Genomic DNA, 23,082 nt, shown 5'->3' with positions numbered 1-23,082 from the left:
ATTTTCGTGAAATTTGGTCAACAGGTTCAAAAACTAAATATTTTTTTTTGTCGATTCCTCTCCGGTATAAATGATTACTTAATATTTGAAACTTGTTTGACAGGATGTCGAGACGGCAGCGCATTATTCAAAGAAATCGCACTGAGCGGTTGTCCGACCTTATGGATTGGAGAAATCTGGGGATTGTAAGTAATTACCATTATAAGTATTTATTTAAAAAAACTTCCGTGAGACACCGACGTATTAAACATATTAATAACGGGTCACTCACGTATTTTAAGTCGAAAAACGACACGTTTCACTCCGTAACGAGGAGCGTCATCAGAAGCTTGCGTTGACGGTGACCGCAGCCCTCCGCGCCCGCACCGTCAACGCAAGCTCCTGATGACGCTGCTCGTTACGGAGTGAAACGTGTCGAGCGTTTTTCGACTTAAAATACGTGAGTGACCCGTTATTAATAAGTTTAATATTATAAATATTTAGTAAAAAAAACCGGCCAAGTGCGAGTCGGACTCGCCCACCGAGGGTTCCGTACTTTTTAGTATTTGTCGTTATAGCGGCAACAGAAATACATCATCTGTGAAAATTTCAACTGTCTAGCTATCACGGTTCATGAAATACAGCCTGGTGACAGACAGACGGACAGCGGAGTCTTAGTAATAGGGTCCCGTTTTTACCCTTTGGGTACGGAACCCTCAAAACAAATAATATTAACTGACCCACTCTAACTGGGCTATTCTACGTTTTGTTGTATACAGGGTGTCCCTAGCCATTGGACACAGCCAAAACGTACATATGCATTAGGGTATTTAGAACCAGTATACAAAGTATCATAACAACCGGTGTAGCGGTTACGAAGAAATTAACAAATTACGATTTTTTTACTTTAGAGCAGCCTGTATGTGTTAGTTAGTAGCTTCTGAGGTCTTAAATAGTATGAAACCTTCTTCGACCTTTTTGATTATCTTGACACTAATAACTAATAAGATTCTGACTTGTGACAAATGTCATAATTGCCGCACTCTTTCGAACAAATTGTCAAAAGCACTGCCAATGATTAAATACAGTGTGTTTCTTTATGATGTCGTATATTGAAAATAAGTTTTGTTTGAATTTTTTTATTATTATTTCGCGATTACCTGGTTGGTCCCATAGTAAAAGTTGCTCAGTATAATCCCAAAACCTCCCTGGCAACGGGAATGAACTTATTTTTTAGCCACCGTGTATTGTACCTCTGTTAATTTTCCAGTACTACCGCCGAGCGCGGGCGAAGGCCCTGCAGACCGTGTACCCGGACTACGTGGACCAGATGTACGTGGAGCTGGGGAAGAAGTTCAACTACCCGCGGCCCATCTCCGAGCCGCCCAGCCCTACGCACTCCAGTAAGTGAACATACACACACACACGCACACACACACACACACACACACACACACACACACACACTCATCATCACTCATCACTGACATCTGATGACTAGTCATTTTTTTTTTATCTTATTTATTTTATAAGCCACACACACACACACACACACACACACACACACACACACACACACACACTGGACGTGTACGTGGACCAGATAGATGCCCATCAATTTTTTCCACACTGTATATGCAAAGTGTATTTAAACACATAATTATAGTAAAATAAATGACATCCAATAAATGTTAATAACATTATTAATTATATAATATTGTCTTCGGTTACCGCGATAGTTACTCATGAAATAAAACTATGAAAACTATCCGTCATCCGTTGACCACGAACGCTGTAAAGGGTTCGAAACGTCGGGATGTATTATAAATTCAATATACGCGATATAATCCGTTTTCATAGTTTTATTTCATTATTAATTATATATTTCAGTTAATAACATTATTAATAAATTCCAATAAATGTCGTAGTTTGTTATATAATAATGACAGTCACCGTTAAAAAAAAACAGATTTTTTTTAATATAAAACTACTTAAATATAATAAAATTAAAAACTAATCTAAATTAAAACACATCTAAATAAGGCCCCCGTGGCTTTGTGGCAAATACGCTGGCAGCATTCCCTCGCTGAATCAATACTTATGCGCTGCGAAAAAGCTGCCAGCTCTCTGGTCACTCTTTATTTAAAAAAAAACTCGTACAATAGGCGGACTTAATGCCAATATCTATTTTGACATCAGTACGCAACCAGCGGCCAGTCACCAAAGACATCAACACTCAAACAGAGAAACCTATTCTGAATCTTCAACAATCGCTTGAACTCCTCGACATCAAAAATGCACCTTCGACCGATGGCATAGAGCTCAATTTCGAGAAGCCCTTCAGCGAATCAGAGAGCGAGAACTATAGGACTCCGGAAAACTTTTTGGAGCCTCTGAGCGAAGCTGTGGTGGAACAGATAGACGAGCTTATAGCGAAGCTGAATAATTGTGCGGATAAATAGGGTATCTATACTTTGCCGGTGACACTCTGGGGGTGAGATGAGTTCACGTCATCACTGACATCTGATGACTAGTCATTCTGACAATTGAAATTATATCGAATATGGAATAAATAATAATAATTAATGTCATTACCGGGTATCATGCGATTAAATTTCATTATTTTACCTTTTTCCAACGTTTCAGCCAGGTTGCACTAGGTGTGGTCACGGAAGCCTGACGTCCCAGCAAAATGTCAATTGATATTTTGGTAAACAACACTAAACTACCGGACATTAGTTTATATAAATGTTCAGGGTAGACAAATAAATGTATCTACCCGTTTCCCGGGTAGTTTAGTGTTGAACATATTCATAACGGGTCACTCACGCATTTTAAGTCGAAAACGCTCGACATGTTTCACTCCGTAATACGTGAGTGACCCGTTATTAATATGTTTAATATGTCTGTGTCTCACGGAAGTTTTATTAGTTTAGTGTTGTCAAAGATAGATATAACTCCGTAATAGATGGATACAGTCTGAGGAAAAAACGTGCCTCGAAAATCAAGAAAATTTTATTCTCGATCAGAGGGCGCGTCTAGCTTTGGACTACTGTCGTATAGATGGCGTTGACGGTTTCGTTTGTTATTTAACAATTTTAACGCATATCAGTGAAAGAACATGGGTCAAAATCATGAAAATAATTAATGCAAATAAAAAAAATCATTTATCTTTATTTCAATACATTTTATCGTATTTTTATAAATCTTCATTTTTAGTTTTAATATGTGTCGATAGATGGCAGTGAATTTACTGTGGTTACAAAATCTACTATGACAGTACCGCTCTATCTTATTATATCCTCTTTGGTGTTGTTTACTAAAATCTCAATTGACATTTGCTGGGACGTCAGTCTTCCGTGACCACAGCTAGTGCAACCTAGCTGAAACGTCGGTAAAAAGGTGAAATAATGAAATTTAATCGCGTCTAAAATGGCAACATGTCAGTGACGTAAGTTTGTCACAAGCGGAGTGTCAGGCTTTGTTGTTATGGGTTAAATTTTGCGTGTTTCACGGATGATAGCACCCAGTATCTACTTTAGTCGGTTTAGTTAAAAATAACATGTTAAATGTCACACGTTTAAAACATTTTTAGTTAGATTAGCATAGCCGCATATAGGTTTTCAGAAAAGAGTGGCAACATATTTACTTTTTTTCGAAAAACCATAAATGTTTGGGTTATTTAGACTCATAATCACGAGCACTATTGAATGAGACAAAGAAAAAAAGCGTCCCTAGTTTTTAGGGTTCCGTACCCAAAGGGTAAAAACGGGACCCTATTACTAAGACTCCGCTGTCCGTCTGTCCGTCCGTCTGTCACCAGGCTGTATCTCATGAACCGTGATAGCTAGACAGTTGAAATTTTCACAGATGATGTATTTCTGTTGCCGCTATAACAACAAATACTAAAAACAGAATAATATAAATATTTGAATGGGGCTCCCATACAACAAACGTGATTTTTTTGCTGTTTTTTCCGTAATGGTACGGAACTCTTTGTGCACGAGTCCGACTCGCACTTGGCCGGTTTTTTTATAGTAATTTTAGGTGTCAGTTTTGTAACGGTCCATACAAAATGTATGTGAAAATGCGTCACAACTGACATTTTTTTAGGGACATATTTTTTCCTTTTTAAATCGATAGTCCTCGTGATTCTGAATAGAAATAACCCAAAAGTTGATGGATTTTCGAAAAAAAGTAAATGGTACACTTTTAAGTGACAACGCCCAGGGAACGGTCACAGACCTTAATTGTTGACCCATCTAAGGTTCAAGTTAATTTGGTTGTCACTAACGGTATGAAATGTCCAACGTAAACTATAAATGGCTCAACAATTAAAGTCCGTGACTGTAATAAGTAATTAATACTAAGTACGATATTTTCACTGCTTTACGCGTTTTAATTATTATTTCTTCTTGTTTAGTGTTTTAGTTAGTTTGTGTTGTAGCCACATATAATATTATTTAGAATAAGGATTTCTTGAGTAGACTAACAATAACATTGAAAAGCCAAGTAAAATGTGCCTACGTTGCTCCAAAATTTGCTTCATACTTTCGAAATTAAATTTCAAAATTTAGAATTATTATATTGTAGTAGGTATGTTGACATATATGCCTATTTAACATATTACAGGTATACATATAGGTATACCTATATGTATACCTATACATAGGTATACACTTAGATTAGGTTGCTATATAGTTTTCACCTCAGCAACTGCCACTTCATACTTTTATTACATTTTTATTACTTACTTTTATTACAGTGTAACCATTTACTTATTTTTCGAATATCCATCAACTTTGGGTTATTTCTACTCAGAATCACGAGGACTATCGATTTGAAAAGAAAAAAAATATGTCCCCAAAAAAATGTCAGTTTTGTAACGCATTTTCACATACATTTTGTATGGACCGTTACAAAACTAACACCCAAAATTTGTATGAAAAACTGGGGACACTTTCTTTGTCTCATTCAATAGTACTCGTGATTCTAAATAACCCAAAAGTTGATGGTTTTTCGGAAAAAAAGTCAATGGTACCATTTTTGCTGAAAACCCCCGCATATGACCGAATTCAGTATGCAAAATTAAGGACGCGGCGTTCATCATAAATATATTTATCAATAAGTATTACAGTTTCTATTACAATCGAATATTTAACTATCGATAAAATAAACTAAACATTAAAACTAAACTATACCTAATAAATCTTAAAATAAAGTTATAAATAGAAAATGCTCCCCAGGTCTCCTTCATGAGTTATGTGAGGCGTTCATCTGGTATAAAATTTCGAATTTTGGAGCAAAATAAACACATTTTGAGGTAGTGGGAATAAAATAATTAATATGTATATTTATTATAGGAGTAACAACCCCCGCGGCATCCTTACACGGCTCAGATGACGAAGACGAGGTTGATGAAGAGAAGGAATTGGCCGAATTGAGGATCAGTGACAAATAAAAAAATAAACTTGCTGTCTCTTCTAATGTGCACCTTATTGCCTAAGATATAGAGTGTAATTTAGAAGGAACTGTAATGTAATATTTGCACTTTTGCAAACTATTACATAATTATAGCGACATCTATCGATCAATGCCTAGTATTGCCATTTTCAACCAAAAGGTACCACATTGTCGCTTGTCAATAAGGTTGATTTCAAATTGAAGCTATATGGAAATAGCGCCTTATTGACAACCGACAATAAGTACCCTTTTGATTGAGAATGGCACTGGTCTAAGATCCCACGTAAGGCCGACCTTCACCGATCTGACTACCAGATGAAACTAAATTTTTTCAAAAAATTATTAAAAATAATCTTGACTATATTTTTATATGCAACCCTTTATAGGAACATATTCTTCATAAAATATATTTAAGCGGTGGTGGCTGACTTTCAATCCGAAAGTCGCGGGTTCAAACCTGGCTTGTACCAATGAGTCTCAGAACTTATGTACGAAATATCATTTGATATTTACCACTAACTTTTCGGGGAAGGAAAACGTCGTGAAACCTGCATACATCTGCGAAGTAATTCAAAGGTGTATGTGAAGTCCCCAATCCGCATTGTGCTAGCGTGGGGACTATAGCCCAAGCCCTCTCGCGCATGAGAGGGCCTGTGCCCAGTAGTGGGATTAAAATAACCTCGTAAGGCCCGATGTGCATTACAATGTACACTCTGTTTCAATCTAATTTGAACCTTACACTAACTGAATTAAGTAGCATTTCTTTTGTTTCAATGTTTTCTAAAACAAACGAAAGTCACCCTAATCTTCTATACAACAAGGTTCAAATTAAAAATAGGGAAACTTTGTATGGTGGGCCTTACGAGGATAGGCAGAATTATTTATTTTATAAAATATATTTAAGTTTCATCCGGTAGGCAGATCCGGGATCATCTACTACATATCCAAAGGTAAAATTTACCAATCCGTAAAGTGACGTTTTCACCTCAGCAGCTCGAACAAGCCTACTTTCGTCACTCCCTGGAGTAAGGAAAGTGCGACTTTCCTCACTCCAGGGAGTGAAACAAAGTAGCTTTTTAATTTAGTGAAGACCATGAACTGCCACTTCATACTTTGATTACAATTTTTTTTCTGAATTATTCTGTGTAATTCGAAATACGTTTTAACCTTTAATATGTTCTCACTACTGAGGTGAAAAATTATGTGTGCAACACGAGAGCAAAGTTATTTTACATCTCGTGTTTTTGAGTCCCTCGCTACGCTCAAGATCTTTCGCTTTCTCGGGACTCAAAATAAACACTCGCAAGAAAAACCAACTTTCCTCTCTTGTTGCACAAATAACTATTGGTAGCGTTTTATGGGTTATTCCCACTAGTTACCCTGTGATTTTTTTCTCACCTGTCCCGCTTGGTAACAGCTGAGAAAAAAATTCCCAGTAGTTACCACCAACTCACTTTGGTATTTGGATTTTGTAGTAAACAAGTTAGTTATCGAATTTATACTTTTCTTTTATGACTAGTGCAATTGCAAAATATCACATATAAAAAGACACTGTGTTGTTAATATTGCGTCGACCGTCCAGTGGCGCCATTGGGCGATTTGTGTTTTCTAATAAACCAATCGAATCGAATGTATAAATCAGTATTACATGTGACGTACTTATTGTCGCTTGTCAGTAAGGCGCTATTTCCATATAGCTTCAATTAGAAATCAATCTTATCAACAACCGACAATGTGGTACCTTTTGACCTGGTTGAAAACATCTCATATTACAATTATATCACATTTGCAAACGGGTCTATCGCGAATTTATTTTGTTGCCTTTATTTACCGACGTTTCGACACAGGTTTCACTTGTCGTGGTCGCGGCTAAAAACGTCGGATAAAACGAAACGTCGGGAAACGTCGTTACCGACGTCGACGACGTCGTTAGGTCGTTATCGCGAATTTATTTTGTTACCTTTATTTACCGACGTTTCGACAGGTTTCACTGGTCGTGGTCGCGGCTAACAACGTCGGAAAAAACGAAACGTCGGGAAACGTCGTTACCGACGTCGACGACGTCGTTAGGTCGTTATCGCGAATTTATTTTGTTACCTTTATTTACATAAAAGTAACAAAATAATTTCGCGATTGTAAATGTGATTTAATATGTGTTCATAACGCTAAAGTTTTAAATGTTATACACGGTGGCTAAAAAATAAGTGCATTCCCGTTGCCAGGGAGGTTTTGGAATTATACTGAGCAACTTTTACTATGGGACCAACCACGAAACCGCGAAAATAAAATTGGCTGTTTCATACATTTTGGCTGGTCCATTTTCTATGCGAGGGTAAATTTTTTTCGCGATTTCGTGATTGGTCCCATAGTAAAAGTTGCTCAGTATAATCCCAAAACCTCCCTGGCAACGGGAATGAACTTATTTTTTAGCCATCCTGTACTGTTGTCCTACTGATTTCCCAACTTTTGGTCCTTTTCACATAGTTTTATTTTGCTTGTGTTTCGCTTTATCACTTAAACGGAAAAATGTGCCCACCATTTGCCGTTTAGTTGTTTGCTTGTTTACTGATTTATACATAAATTAATTGGTTTAGAAAACACGATTGCCCAACGAGGGCGCCACTGGTCGACGCAGTCTTAAGGAAATATAATATATTTTTCTATTGTTATTTTTGTTAAAAAATATATACTTGCCTTTTTATGTACATCTTATTACTTATAGTGTATGAATTTTATAAGTTTTGAAGGTCTTAACTGATTTTAATTATCAATTTATTATCCTATGATAGCTAGAAGAGATCCTTATTAAGAATAAGTTTATATAGATTACCTATATTTTGAAATTATGACAGGTATACTTAGCCTAATACAAAAGCAATATTAAAAAATCAATAGTTTTTCGAAATTCTCTATTAAAAAATGTTATTTTTTTTCGGTAAATAGGGTTTTATTTTTATGGATTTTAGAATTGTTATTGCCTTTTATGAAATTTTAGATAGATAATTATATATTTCTTATATTTTAGAATGTTCCATCCGAAATAGGATGAAAAGGCTTCTAGTATTTTAAATATCTTTTATATAGTAACAATCTACATGGGAATAACGATATAAATGTTACATTTCTAAACAAATTAATGTGCCAACAAATTTCTACAAACATTTTACTTGACAGCTACTCCATATATGAACTGTCATAGTAGGGGCCACCACGAACGAGGTATAATCTTTTATTCTGTGTTGATTGCTACATATGTGACGTTTTTAATCAAAAGGTACCAAATTGTCGCTTACCATAAACCTGTCAGAGCGTGCTTATGGCAAGCGACAATGTGGTATCTTTTGATTGAAAACGACACATATAATAAGGAAAGACATTGGCTAAGATTTAAACTCCTTGATCGTTGTTAGCGATGTCTGATTAAAATAGTCTTTAACTGCCATCTTAATTTTAAGAGTTAATCGAAATAATTGTTAAAATGTAATATACAGGGTGGGTTACCCAGACTAATCAATGAAAATAATCTGAAGTAAATAAGTGTAAATTTTTGTTGATTTCCTTTGTCTTGTAATTGTGAATTTATAAGGTATATATACTTCAAACTTTAACATTTATTCAGCAAATAGGTACACGTCCACATGGAATTTACATATGTATGAGCAAAAAAATAACACATTTATATCTGGGTAATATCGGATATTGGATAATCTCGAAAATCATTTAATAATCACTCATATTCCGTTGTAATAAGAGTCCCTGTTCGGAATTATCAGCCACAATTTTAGTATTTTTTCGTTTTGGAATTAACAAAATACACATAGATGATGTAATAATATATACATATATTATATTTAATGAAATAAAAATAAGAATAAGAATTGTTTATTGCCACATTATCAAGTACAAAAGAAAATGAAATAAAAGTACAAAAGAATAATAAAATAAAATTACATAAAACATTCATTCTAGATAAAATAAGACATTCTAGAGGTTCTGTAGCCACTCAGCGGCGGAGTACCAAGTTAAAATTTAACTTACCGTTTTCTTCAGAAGTTCTAGCAAAAAGTACTTAAGAGTTAGACCAAAACAACTCTGCAACAATTTTGACAGCACAACTGTGCAAGTGCTATTTATACGCCATAATTTTTATATAGAATAGAATAGAATAATATTTATTCAGGCAACACATCATTATTACATTACAAAGATACATTAACAACAACAAGAAAGAAAAAAAAACAAAGGTGAAAAATACAAAACTAACAGATAAGGATGTGAGGCTGAAATGGTCTCTACTCAGCAATGCAGTTATGCAGTATATGCAGTATATAAGAATGACGTTTAAAATAACACTTGCACAGTCTTTCAAAATCGCTGCACTTATCTTGGTCTAACTCTATATCCTCAAGAGTGATCGAAAATTGACCCATTTGGATCTCCCACCCTGTATTCAAATATATCTCTATATGGTATCGATTTGGAAATATGTTGTTGACGTAATTCCTAGTAATTTCGTTTAAATATCTTAATAGTTTTCCTCATTTCAAGTGGAGTTTTCCATATAAATAAAAATGTAGGTCAGAGCATTGAACTTGAATGATTAAGTAATTAGTTAATTGATTTGGTAATTAAAGTGCCATATGATCCAGTGGTTTCAATAAAATATGTTTTTAATTTTATTATGATTTGTTTTATTATCGCACCTGGAAAAATGCCTAGTTTTATATTGTATGTACAGCCGCCATCAGATATATTAGAGCGTCCGAGGTGCTCAACTGTGTCGTTTTGAAAAAGGTACCACATTGTCGCTTACCACAAGGGTCAGAGCGTCCTTGTGGTAAGCGACAATGTGGTACCTTTTTTTACCTGAGAACCACCTCGGCCGCTCCGATATATCTGATGGCGACTACATATTAAATGGGGCATTTTCTATAAAAAGGGACCTTATTGTCGATGGCGCTTACGCCACACATCGTCGCGCGGCATTGTATTTATATAGGAGCATCGTTTATAATGGCGTAAGCGCCATCGACAATAAGGTCCCTTTTTATAGAAAATACCACAAATTATTAACATTAGGAGGATAGTTAGGTATCTAAAGAATAGTTAGCAGGAAGGTTGGAACTATCGTAAAAAGTAGTGCCTGCACCAATTCTTGAAATGATGATTTTTGAGATGGTCGAGTTAGGTACATTTTGGTTACGAAAGCTTCAAATCTAGAGGGCATAGTAAAAATTAAGGATTTATATATTTTTTATTTGTTTATTGTCTTTTGAATTCACATTAAGTCACATAACAATACTTTTTTTGTTAAACGTGCAAAAAGTTGAATACAATTCTAATCTACATATACAAATAGTAACAAATTTTTAATTTACGTTAGGTATACCTAAAACTTAGAAATATTAACTTAAATGACTATTAATTTGCTTATTTTATGATCATTTTAAGATTCATAAATTGTAGAAGAGGAGTAAGGTTAATGTGGAAAGAGCGTCATAGAGCAAAAATTCTCGTATTTGTATACTTAATAGTATTTATTATTTGACTTGTTTCGATTAATATTACGTACGAGCAGTTTTGTAACTTGATTCGCTTTCACTAGGTTCTACCTTAGAATAGTCTTCACGTTTCGAGTCTTCTATGTCACTCGCGGGTTCCTCCTTATATTCTTCTATATAAGGTTCATTTGCATCTTTATTTGACTCTTCTATGTTAGCTTCGCCTTCATTTGATTCGTCTTTATTAAATTCTTCCTTATCACCCTCACTTTCTTCTTTGATTACTTCTTCATTATTAACTTCTTCCTTATTTTCACCGATATTTGATTCGTTTATGTTCTCTTCGTTCGGTTCTTCCTTGTTAGCCCCACCTTCGTATGTTTCTTCATTATTACCTTCTTCTTTATTTACTTCACTTGTGTTAGGTTCAGTATCTCCTAAATTTGATTCTGATTGGTCAACAACTTCAGTAGACTTCTTATTTTTGTTTTCTTTTATCCTTTCGTCGATTACGAAATCAACTTCAGATTCGGTACCCGGTTCCAAATTCTCTATAATCTCTTCAGCTTTGTCAGCGGCAAATATAAATACATTTGTTACTCTCTCACTTCCTACTGAATTACCATAGATTTTAGACGCTTCTATCTTATTTTCAATTTTCTTATCATTATCACCTTTATTGTATTGATGTCCTCTCTTAAAGAGAGATCTAAGATCTTTGTCTAAATTATCCGTGTTTGTTATATCTATTTCTTTACCATCTACAATGATCTTGCCGTCATTGGTTATAGCTCCATCATCATCTTTAGGTTTGTCTTCCAGGAGGCACATCTGTTCACCAGATTTCTCGCGGTTGCATATTTCTTGGATTGCAATTTTTCTTATATGCTGTGTAAAAATGACAAAAATTAGTAAAGTCATCTTCAGAAAGTAGGTATCAAAATAATTAGAAAAAAAGAAAATATAGTTTTTCAAATGTTAAGTGCTTTTTTTAACCAGCGACGCAAAAAGAGGGGTGTTATATATTTGACTCCAATGTGTGTCTGTTTGTCTGGGGCATCGTATCTCTCCAACGGATGGTCCGATTTCAATGCGGTTTTTTTACTTGCGGTGGTAAAAAAAGCTAAAGCTATGTTTCATAGAAATCGATCCAGCAGTTTGAAGAGTATCAGCCCGTTTTCAAAATGATGTAAGGCGCATGGTTTTTTTTAAATTTAATAGTTATTTATAAGTCAGAAGGACAACAGTATACTAAAAATAAAAAATGCAACGTACCTTCTCTAAAAGTTCCATGTATGTCGCGGTCCATTCTCCAATCAACTTCCAGAACTGTTCCTGTAATAAATTAAATAGGTAAAATATTGACGAATGCTCTTTTTGCATTTTGCTTTCTTTTTATAATTTTTACCATAGACTGGATAAGGTCAATACATGGTTGGCCTTCACATCTGTCTACACATTGATTATTATTTATTGCAAATTTATAAATTTACTATTTGCGTTTTTCGTCAGTAGAAAAAGGCGGCAAATTAAAAATTGTAGGCGCGAAGGGTTGACCTTCCGATGAAAATTTGAGTTTCGCGCCTTTTTTTACTGACAGTGTGGGTTTGACAGAGTATACTTTTTTATGTTTTAAAATCCTTGTGGACACTTACGCTCTTAAGCAGTTCGCTCATGATATCCGGTTTATCTTTTTCTTCATTCAATTCTTCAGCTGGCTCTTCGCTGGTTTGTTCCGTGTCTTCATTTCCTGGCTCTGGTACCAATTCAGGATTTTCTGGTTGTTCGTTTCCTGGTTCAAATACAGGTTCAAGGTTTTCTGGTTTTTCGTTTTCGGGTTCTGGTACCAATTCAGGATTTTCTGGTTCTTTGTTTCCTGGCTCTGATACCAATTCAGGATTTTCGGGTTCTTCGTTTCCTAGCTCTGATATCAATTCGGGATGTTCGGGTTCCTCGTTTCCTGGTTCAGGTACAAGTTCGGGATTTTCTGGTTCAGGTATAGGTTCAGGATTTTCTGGTTCCTGGACCTCAGGATTTTCAAATTCAGCTGCCGGTTCAGGTTCTACTTGTCCTGTCGGTTCAGCCGGTTCTTCAATTGGTTTATTGTCATTTTCTAGAGTTGGTTCATGGTTTTCCTCGCTGGGGTTAGCAATAGCTTCTTCTAGTTTTTTCTCTGGCTCTACAGGCTCTTCAACAGGCTTATCCTCTTCGCTCTCGTGGGTCTCTGGTTCTTGGGTAGGCTCTTCTGGATTAGCAATAGGTTCTTCTTTTTCTGGTTCGGCTGGTTCGTGAATTTCTGGTTGTTCGGATACTGGTACTGGAGGCTGTTCTTTGTGTTCCTAGAAAGTAAATGTAGTCAAATTAATAATATGTTTTAATATGTTATTATACCTGAAAAGCGACATCGTTATGTATTTTTGTCATAGAGCGGAGAGGGCATTAAAGAAGAATAAATAGAGGATTAAATATTATTTATTTAATTTATTTAATGTACCTCTTCCGATTGGCTAGGGGATCCAATATTATAGGAAACTGGTGGGCTTACCATGTCCTGTAACGAAATAATTTTTATATTTTTTTTTTCATCATATTTTTGATGCCACGTTGGCGGCAAACCAGCATACAACCCCCCTGATGAAAAGCTATCACAGCAGCCTATGGACGCCTGCTATCAAGAGGTGCAGGCATGTTGCCGGTCTCCGCTCAGTGTAACCATTCAGGTTCCAAGCACTATTCCCAACTTACATTCCAAACATGCCCGTCTTCCGAAGTCAGATTCATGCCATACGTCTTAGGAATGTCTTCCACGGGCTGCATCGTGGCGAATATGCTCTCCATCTGGTCTTGCATCACTTGTTTGTCTTCCGGGTTCGGTTGTGGGTTGTCGGTCTGCTCGTAGGATGCCTGAGGATTAGAGTTTGTCAACTCTAACAAACTGTTGACACCTAATCGTTTGTGCCTATCCGTCATTTTGATGTGACAAATTAGCAGAGGTCTGTAAGAGGTTGCTAAGTTTTGAAGTTTTGTAATTACCGGTTTTTCCGAAGATGAAATAGCGTCTCTGATGTAGTCTGGCAGACCGTCGTAGTTTAGAGGTGGAAGTGTGGGGGCCACTGGTATTTCCTGAAACAGTAAGATTATACATATTTTCGACCATTTGTCACAGGGAAAAAAACCTGCAAATCTTCAAGAAATTCGCGTTGTACAGGACAACGGTAGGGAATGTTATGGAATGCTCCAAATTATTTCTTACTCTATATGGGTACCTACCGAATTGAATTTTCTTAATTTATCTCTCAATTATTTCGAGCTCTGATATTTTAAACTTACCTTAATTTGGTCTCCTTCCGAGCTTTCTTCCTTAGTTTCTTCTGGTTGCTGCCCGTAACCAGGATTATCAGTTGACTCACCAACAGGATTTCCGCTAATTGGATACTCATTAGCTTCCGGTTCCTGTGGAACACTTGGTTCAGCAGTTTCTGGCTGTTCTGGAAGTTCTGGGTTTTCGTACTTAGGCCCATTAGTAGCAAAACCTTCATTTTCTGGTTTGAGGTTTGAATTATCGTCAGCGATGATTGGTTCAACGGGATAATTTGCTCCACTGTCACTTGGTTCTGGGTTTTCATTTATTGGTTCTGGATTTTCATTGACTGGTGCTGGATTATCATTAACTAGTTCAGGATTATCATTAATCCATCCTGGATTTTCATTGTTTGGTTCTGGATTGTCATTAATTGGTTCTGGATTTTCATTCATTTGTCCTGGATTTTTATCAAATAGTCCTGGATTGTCATTTATTGGTTCTGGATTTTCATTGATTGGTGCTGGATTATCATTAACTAGTTCAGGATTATCATTAATCCGCCCTGAATTTTCATTGATTGGTTCTGGATTGTCATTAATTGGTTCTGGGTTTTCATTTATTGGTTCTGGATTTTCATAGATTGGTGCTGGATTATCATTAACTAGTTCAGGATTATCATTAATCCGTCCTGAATTTTCATTGATTGGTTCTGGATTGTCATTAATTGGTTCTGGATTTTCATTCATTGGGCCTGGATTTTCATCAAATAGTCCTGAATTGTCATTAATTAGTTCTGGACTTTCATTACTAGGTTCAGGATTTGCAGTCTCTGGTACAGTTTCTATCGGCTGTGCGCTAGGTCTGTTAGTAACGATGTATATATCTTCAGAGCTTTCCGAATCGTTGGGTTCAGCGGGGGGAATGTAAGCGTCCTCACCGGGTGGTGGCATGTTTTCTTGACTTTGTGGACCGGATGATCCCTGAAGAAGATTCAGTTAAGTGATTAGTTTGCAAAAAATATCTCCACTTTTTAAACCCTATTTTATTTTATATCTAAGCTCAGCTATTTTTGTTATTTGGTTTAAGAGGTAGATGGAAAATGACGCAACTACAGCTCTTCCAAAAAAAGGTGATCCATTATACCCCCCTTTTCACTACCCTGGAGTCTAGAAATATGTAGAATCTACACACATTACATGAAATGAAAAATAAATAGAAAACGGTAAGTACCTACTTATGTGAAATGCAAAAGCTATTAAATCTACTGAAAGGGCTGGTACAATCAAAAGATAAAGATAATAGGGAAGTTCAAGTAGGCATATTACAATGCGCATCAACATCAAATAAAACTATGCCGGCTCAAACCCTACACCTCTGCCGCGAGAAGATTTTAATCCATCCTAAATTGTAGGAGGGTATTTCAATATGGGATAATATGTAAATCTTTTCAAAATGCATTAAATTAATAAAAAAATACAATTTAAACTACTTTGGAATTTCTTTCTTTTATAGACTTTCCTTTATAGAAATTTGTTGCACTCTATACTACGTCGGTGGCAAACAAGCATACGGCCCGCCTGATGTTAAGCAGTCTCCGTAGCCTATGTACGCCTGCAACTCCAGAGGAGTTACATGCGCGTTGCCGATTCTAACACTCCTCTCCCTCGAGCTCTGGCAACCTTACTCACCGGCAGGAAACATATTAGTAGGGTCTAGTGTTATTTGGCACTCTATTTTGAACCATTACGCATGCATCAGATGCATCAATATCTAAATCCCCCCGTCGATACTTCTGACTGCCTATTGTGTGAGGTGTTGTAGGTATTCTTTTTTTTCGTAGGTACCTCTATTTAATTATTTGACTTACCACATTAGGGTTTCCGTTCGACGATCCGAGCTCGTAGTATGTTGGAGGATTGTTCAAATTCTGCAAATATTAATTTGATGTCTTATTTTACTGTCATAGGTCATAGGTATAATGCCTAAATCTGTAGATGAATGTGTAAGAAGGAATAGAGAGTACACTTTTCAGACACGAGTTATGCCTGGGGGGCCAAAGTCCAATGAGAGTTATTTATAAGTTATATTTATAATAATTAACAGTCTGAACTCCGTAAGCGCGATGTAGAACGTGCTAACGCCATCTGTTATAATCTTGTGGCACGACGTTGTCAGTGATAGGAGACGCCACAAATATACAATGTAAAATGTAAGGTACCTAATGATAATTACCGACGTGTATTGTAGTGATAGTACTTACGACGTGTACACGAAAACGATTGGGACAATTAGACTATTAGGCTGCGTTTCCATTAGATGCGTAGCGATGGTTTTGTTGGTTAAGAACCAATATGATGACTTCATTTACCTATCCTCGCTCAACGCAACTCTAGTCGGCAATTTTCTATTGGTTCTTAACACATCCCTCGCTACGCATCCTCGCACATCTCTGGTGGAAACGCAGCCTTAAGAAGTAGTTAAAGTTAGTCTTAGCGCCACTTGCACCATCCCACTAACCATTAAGCCGGGGTTAACCGGTAAAACTGGAGTTACCATGGTTACCAGTACAATTAGACACTGGGTTAACGGTTTAACCGGTTAAGCCCGGGTTAGTGCAAGTGGCGCTTAGGAGACAAAAAAGAAACAAACACAACCAACAACACAACAACAAACACGACCGGTCTGGCCTAGTGGGTAGTGACCCTGCCTGTGAAGCCGATGGTCCTGGGTTCGAATCCCGCTAAGGGCATTTATTTGTGTGATGAGCACAGATATTTGTTCCTGAGTCATGGGTGTTTTCTATGTATTTAAGTATTTATTAATATATATCGTTGTCTGAGTACCCATAACACAAGCCTCCTTGGGCTTACCTTGGGACTTAGTCAATCTGTGTAAGAATGTTCTATAATATTTATTTAAACACAAACACAACACACAGAAGAAGACAAAGAACAACAACACAAACACACAAACAAACACAACAGCACAACAAGGGACACGAAGAAGAAGGAGGGTACGTACGTTCCAAACATAGCCTTCATCACCATTGAGATTCATTCCATATGTCTTCGGCTGCATGTAGGCCGCTTTGCTTGCATCTGATGCGTAGCTTGTTGCATCGGGAACCGACTGAAATCAAAATACATTCATAAGCTGTTTGTGTTTCTATGGGGCATTTTCTATGAAAAGGGACCTTATTGTCGATGGCGCTTACGCCGCACAGCGTCGCGTATTTATATCGGAGCATCGTTAATAATGGCGTAAGCGCCATCGACAATAAGGTCCCTTTTTATAGAAAATACCACATATAATGGAGCAGATAGAAATATTTTGAAGTTATAAGGGAGAACAAAGACCATGTAACTCCTTATTAGATGGATACAATCTAAGTAAAAAACGTGCCTCGAAAATCAAGCAAATTTGATTCTCGAACAGATGGCGCCACAACGTTTTACCACCTTTGGCCTATTCTCGTTTAGATGGCGTTGACGGTTTCGTTTGTTATTTAACAATTTTAACACATATCAGTCAAAGAACATGGGTCAAAATCATATAAAAATAATAAATACAAATAAACAAATCATTTATTCATATATATATATATATATATACACACATTTTTTTATATTTTTAGTTTTATCGTGTCGATAGATGGTCGTGAATTTACTGTGGCTACAAAAATAGTACTCCTCTAATCTATATATCCTCTTAGGGGAGACCTACTTAAGGAGTACGACCCAGATTAACAGTCCCAGAGATTTTTCACAGTTCTCATAAAAAATTTTCGGTATTTTTTTCTGCACGTTTATTACCAAATCTTCTTACAGTTAGTTTCGATTTCTATGACACTTGAAAAAGACACCAAAGAGTTACGTAAATGATAAATGAAACAGTCGTTAACAGCTAAGAACATTGGTTGATCCCTAATCTGAACGGGAACTTTCTTAGTGAAAACTAGAATGAGAATTTTCTCATAGAAGTTTCCAGAAACTTTAAAAATTTTAAGAATTTCTTGCAACGCACACTTAAGCCTCATTCTCACAGCTTAAAAAAGCGTTTGAATGACACAAATCGAAACATGTGTATTTCTTGTCGTTTTCAAGCAGAAGGTACCACAGTGTCGCTTGCCATAAGGACGCTCTGACAGGGTTTTCGTATAAAAATACAAGCAATTTTCGTCCTTATGGTAAACGACAATGTGGTACCTTCTAATTGAAAACGTCACATTTATTCACACGATGGCGGTAGCGCTTTTTATCAAGCGTTGTTAGATTTTCAACTTTAAGCCTTGGTCTTTAAATTGAATTTAGCGTGCGGGCAGATTCAAGCGCTTTTTTAACGCGCGTTGAAAAAGCGCTCGTGTGTGGTCACTTAAATGAATAGCGATATTTACCTCCATTTCAGCTTTATCAAGCGTTGTTAGATTTTCAACTTTAAGCCTTGGTCTTTAAATCGAATTTAGCGTGCGGGCAGATTCAAGCGCTTTTTTAACGCGCGTTGAAAAAGCGCTCGTGTGTGGTCACTTAAATGAATAGCGATATTTACCTCCATTTCAGCTTGTCTTTTTCTTCTATTGAAAGAAGGTTCAGGTACAGCCTGTTAAACAATAATAAAACATTACATGTATAATATTAATAGTTATTTGTTATACAAGGGTGCAAAGTTGTATTTTACCCGCGAGTGTAGAATTGAAACACGAGCAAGCGAAAGGATTCTATAGGTGAACCACCAGCGAAGCGAGTGGTTCTAAAATAGAATCCTGAGCGTAGCGAGTGTTTCAACACACGAGAAGTAAAATACATTTGCGCCCGTGTATAACACAAAACTTTTCACCTCACTATAGCGAGGAAATGCAACATCCACAGGCGTTAGATCATCTTCATCACTGGAATCACTCATTTCTTTACGATATTATAACAGAAAACTCTGGAAGTTGTGTATTTTACGCGAGTCGGTGAGAAAAGTTTTTTAGTAAAAAAATTGTTGACAATGTTGACATTTCTGACGTATGAAATGTCAACGATGTGTTTTGAAATTGCATCGACTCAACTTGTGCGTTCAGAATTATATTTAACATCATTATAAAAAACAAACGTTTCTTATGGAATTTTAAGGTTTATGACTTAAAATCATTAAATAGCGTTTTACGTTTTGTTATCTGTCAAAAGCTACTTAAACATGCTCCATCCAAGGTCAAATTACTTTCCCCACTAGTGGATAAAACGCGTTTTTCCCCGCTTGTATTGAAGGATAAAAGACAACTTTCCGAGCTAGTGAGGGGAAAAATTTATTACCCACGTACTATGCCAATTATTTTTGTATATTACTTTAAAAAAAAACTCCTTTACACACTCCTTTTTTGAAGAACCCCAGCTGCTTTCTATTACCGCACCGCTCGCCGTCGGCAGAGTGTTCATCCTCACATCCTAGTAGACGCTCCGGCTGTGGAATAAGCTACTTGTCGAGGTTGCCTGGAGTTTTAATATAGCCCGGTCTAACGTGAGTCATCCTTTAAAGGGGCCCACTGACTATCAGTCCGCCGGACGATATCGGCCTGTTGGTTAGAACAAAAATTTGACAGTTCCGAATTCCGAACAACTGACAGGCCGATATCGTCCGGCGGACTGATAGTCAGTGGGCCCCTTTAGGATGACTCACGTTAGACCGGGCCGTGTCCGGGCCGGAGCTTCCGGCGCTTTTTCTATGACATGACAGGTGATGACGTGGTGCTTTACATAGAAAACGAAGCGCTGGAAGCTCCGGCCCGGACACGTACCGGTCCAACGAGAGTCATCCTTGTGGGCTATATTAAAACTCCAGGCAACCTCGACAGGTAGCTTATTCCACAGCCAGAGCGTCTACTAGGGTGTGAGCATGAACACTGCCGACGGCGCGGCTAGCGGTGCGGTGATAGAAAGCAGCTTGGTATCTTTTTTTTTAAATCATTTATGGCCTGGATGCGAGTCCTTTAAGCCACAGCTTGGTATCATGTGAAACAATTCTTCAAAGCACAACCCATTGTATTTACAAGCGGTATAACTAAAAGCTGGCACAAAATTACCATTCGTTTCACTGCATATCGTTGCCGCATTTGGTCGTAAAGATAGCTTCTTGTCTTATAAGCCTGAAAAATAAACAGTTTCATGATAGACCGCTTCTTCATACAAATAAAAAACCGGCCAAGTGCGAGTCGGACTCGCGTGCCAAGGGTTCCGTACATTACACAATTTAAACAGTGTATTTTTTATGTGAAACGTGAGTGAAATGTCTTTAAAAAACCCGTAGGGGTCGGATCAAAACTAAGTAATTAAGTCCGACTCACGCTTGACTGCACATTTCTAATAGGTTTTCCTGTGATCTATAGGTAAAGATCTATTGTGTGTATTTTTTTCGAAATTTTTGACCCAGTAGTTTTGGAGATAAGGGGGGGGGGGGAAATGTTCTTGTTTTGCCTATTTTCTTGAATAACTTCTAAACTGTTTATTCTAAAATTATAAAAAAAATATATTTGAGATTCTCATAATGAGCTATTTCATTTGATATGTAACACGATATAGTTTGAACTTTATTTTTTTAATTTTTTCCAGTAGTTTCGGAGAAAATAGGCTGTGACAGACGGACAGACAGACAGACAGTCGAGTTATCCTATAAGGGTTCCGTTTTTTCCTTTTGAGGTACGGAACCCTAAAAAATAAAAAATAATACATATGTCATTTAAAAAACTCGCCGCATGCAATTGATTAAATTTTACTCATTATATATTAAATATATCACGGAAGTTTTACTCATTTCTCGAACGGTATTAGACTAATATTATTAGTATAGTCCACGAACTGTCAAGTCGTATGGGTTACCATGGCAACATCATCATCAATGGCCACTGCATCCCTGACGGATGATTGTTGCAACACTGTGTCAAGAGCGGTTGAGACGGCCAATGCATTTTCGCTTATGACTGAGTCTAATATTATTAGCGTGTTGCCAACGGTATTAGTCTAATAATTAGACTAATACCGTTCGAGAAATGGGCCCCAGTTTTCATTTTGTAGAAACAAGTTCAACTATCAACTTACTTCTTTGACATCTTGATCCGTAAGCGGCTTACGTGTCGTCGTAAATACCGGTTCCTGTAATACGAAATACGTTTTGTAATTTGACATTTTTAACTGAAACGATCAACAAGTTTGGTACTATCATAGAGTAACTCATACTAGAGCGGTACTGTCATAGTAAAATTTGTAACCCCAGTAAATTCACTGCCGTCGACACACTTTAAAACTAAAAATGAAGATTTATAAAAATACGATAAAATGTATTTAAATATGGATAAATGATTTTTTTTATTTGCATTAATTATTTTTATGATTTTGACCCATGTTCTTTCACTGATATGCGTTAAAATTGTTAAATATCAAACGAAACCGTCAACGCCATCTATATGACATTTGGCCAAAGCTAGTAGCGCCCTCTGAACGAGAATCAAATTTTCTTGATTTTCGAGTCACGTTTTTTCCTTAGACTGTATCTATCTATTACGGAGTTATATCTATCTTTGGTACTATTAAACCCATGAAAGGATCCGATAACTAGGGATGAAAATTCCGGAAAAAATCAAATGTTTTTTTTCGGGAATTTTACAAAATTTCGTTCTTTTCGGTTTTTTCCAGTACTATTCAGAAAAAATGTATACGTCACACACAATGCCACTGATGAGTGATGACAGTGTCAATGCCATAAACAAACACATTAGACATGCAACCTTAACTTAACTGTTTAAATTTCTAATTAAGTATATTGAAAAATACAGAAGTTTTGAAAAAAACTTGTTTTTTTCAGCTTTATTCTTTTTTTCGGAAGTATTGTAACAGAAATGTGCATAGCTTTTTTCGAAAGAAACTTGAAAAAAACGAGCCGTTTTGAAATTTTCCCGTAATTTTACCGATTTTTTCAACGCTACCGATAACTCGTCTGTAGGTTAGGTATGTGAGCGTGCGAAAACGGGTTGTTATGAAATCACAGGTCTATCTTAGCAATGCATCGTTGATGCATTGCTAGCACCATGGTTGTTTACCAGTATAACCTCGATTATCCGATTGTTACTAGCAATGCCAAAAGAATTTCCAAAAATTGTAGTTCCCATGAAATGTTTTTCGGTATTTTTTCTCTACGTTTATTACCCAACCTTCTTATTAGTAGTTTAGATTTAACATGGATAAACTTAGTCAGTATCCTGAGGTACCTTAAGGTTCAACTGTAATCTGTCATTTATATGAACATATTGATCATTTCACTCACACCTGATCACAAGGTGGACTGATGACCTGGTACAGGTCGCGGGAGTCCGCTGGATACGGGTGGCGCAAGACCGGTCATTGTGGCACTCTTTGGGGGAGGCCTTGTCATAGAATAAGTAATAGTATTATCATACAGAACGGCCACACACCGCCCCGCCCCGACTCGAATGACCTCGCCCCGCGACACCAGATTGACGGCCGTTTGCCGGCCGCTCAGTACTATTTTTAAGCAACTTACTCACACTATGACGCATGCCGCATGTACAGACGTGTCGTTCACACATAGAAACGCAAGTGATTTTTGATGTATGGTGTGTCCGCCCTGTGCCTATGTCCAGCAGTGGACGTCCTCTGGCTGATATGATGATGATGATTAATCATTACCTCTTCGTGGTCCTCATTGTGTTCAGCGCCCTGTTCTTCCTCTCTATGTTCCACATAGCTGCCGTCATCTTCGTCTCTATATACTTTGTCGTCGTATGAATCGTCTACTGGTTCTGTTGCTACTGGTTCCTTGTCAATAAATTAATATAGGCTCTGT

The 23,082-nt window shown here is 36.8% G+C and overlaps 2 protein-coding genes and 1 long non-coding RNA gene across 3 annotated transcripts in view; 1 reads left to right on the top strand and 2 right to left on the bottom strand.

Moving 5' to 3' along the window:
- The window catches only part of LOC134753622 (glycogen [starch] synthase), a 36,897-nt gene extending 26,776 nt beyond the window's left edge, over window positions 1–10,121 (top strand). The window contains exons 16-18 of the mRNA XM_063689558.1: window positions 104–185; window positions 1,250–1,382; window positions 5,343–10,121. Coding sequence (XP_063545628.1) covers window positions 104–185; window positions 1,250–1,382; window positions 5,343–5,440 — 313 coding nt within the window. The 3' untranslated portion in view covers window positions 5,441–10,121. The remainder of the gene's footprint in view (window positions 1–103; window positions 186–1,249; window positions 1,383–5,342) is intronic.
- Window positions 10,122–11,693: 1,572 nt separating this feature from the next.
- Window positions 11,694–12,759, bottom strand: LOC134753486 (uncharacterized). Its single transcript, XR_010128825.1, has 3 exons — window positions 12,599–12,759; window positions 12,219–12,278; window positions 11,694–11,831 (listed from the first exon to the last, which is right to left on the bottom strand). It is a non-coding gene; the product is annotated as an uncharacterized LOC134753486 (long non-coding RNA).
- A 102-nt stretch (window positions 12,760–12,861) lies between these two features.
- LOC134753475 (uncharacterized) lies at window positions 12,862–13,367 on the bottom strand. Its single transcript, XM_063689350.1, has 3 exons — window positions 13,335–13,367; window positions 12,917–13,282; window positions 12,862–12,867 (listed from the first exon to the last, which is right to left on the bottom strand). Exons 1-3 carry the CDS (start codon window positions 13,365–13,367, stop codon window positions 12,862–12,864), a joined length of 405 nt encoding a protein of 134 aa, XP_063545420.1.
- Window positions 13,368–23,082: the final 9,715 nt, after the last annotated feature.

The sequence above is a fragment of the Cydia strobilella genome, chromosome 27 (genome assembly GCF_947568885.1).
Source record: "Cydia strobilella chromosome 27, ilCydStro3.1, whole genome shotgun sequence".
Taxonomy (NCBI): Eukaryota; Metazoa; Arthropoda; class Insecta; order Lepidoptera; family Tortricidae; genus Cydia; species Cydia strobilella.
The sequence above is the reverse complement of the archived record's forward strand: the minus strand, read 5'-3'. Positions and strand labels throughout refer to the sequence as shown.

Excerpts from the sequence above, each read along its gene's own strand:
- LOC134753475 (XM_063689350.1), bottom strand. The coding sequence starts at position 13,367 with ATGACAAAAATACATAACGATGTCGCTTTTCAG. Across the intron at positions 13,283-13,334 it reads ATAACGATGTCGCTTTTCAG|GAACACAAAGAACAGCCTCC; the intron begins GTATAATAACAT and ends TTTACTTTCTAG.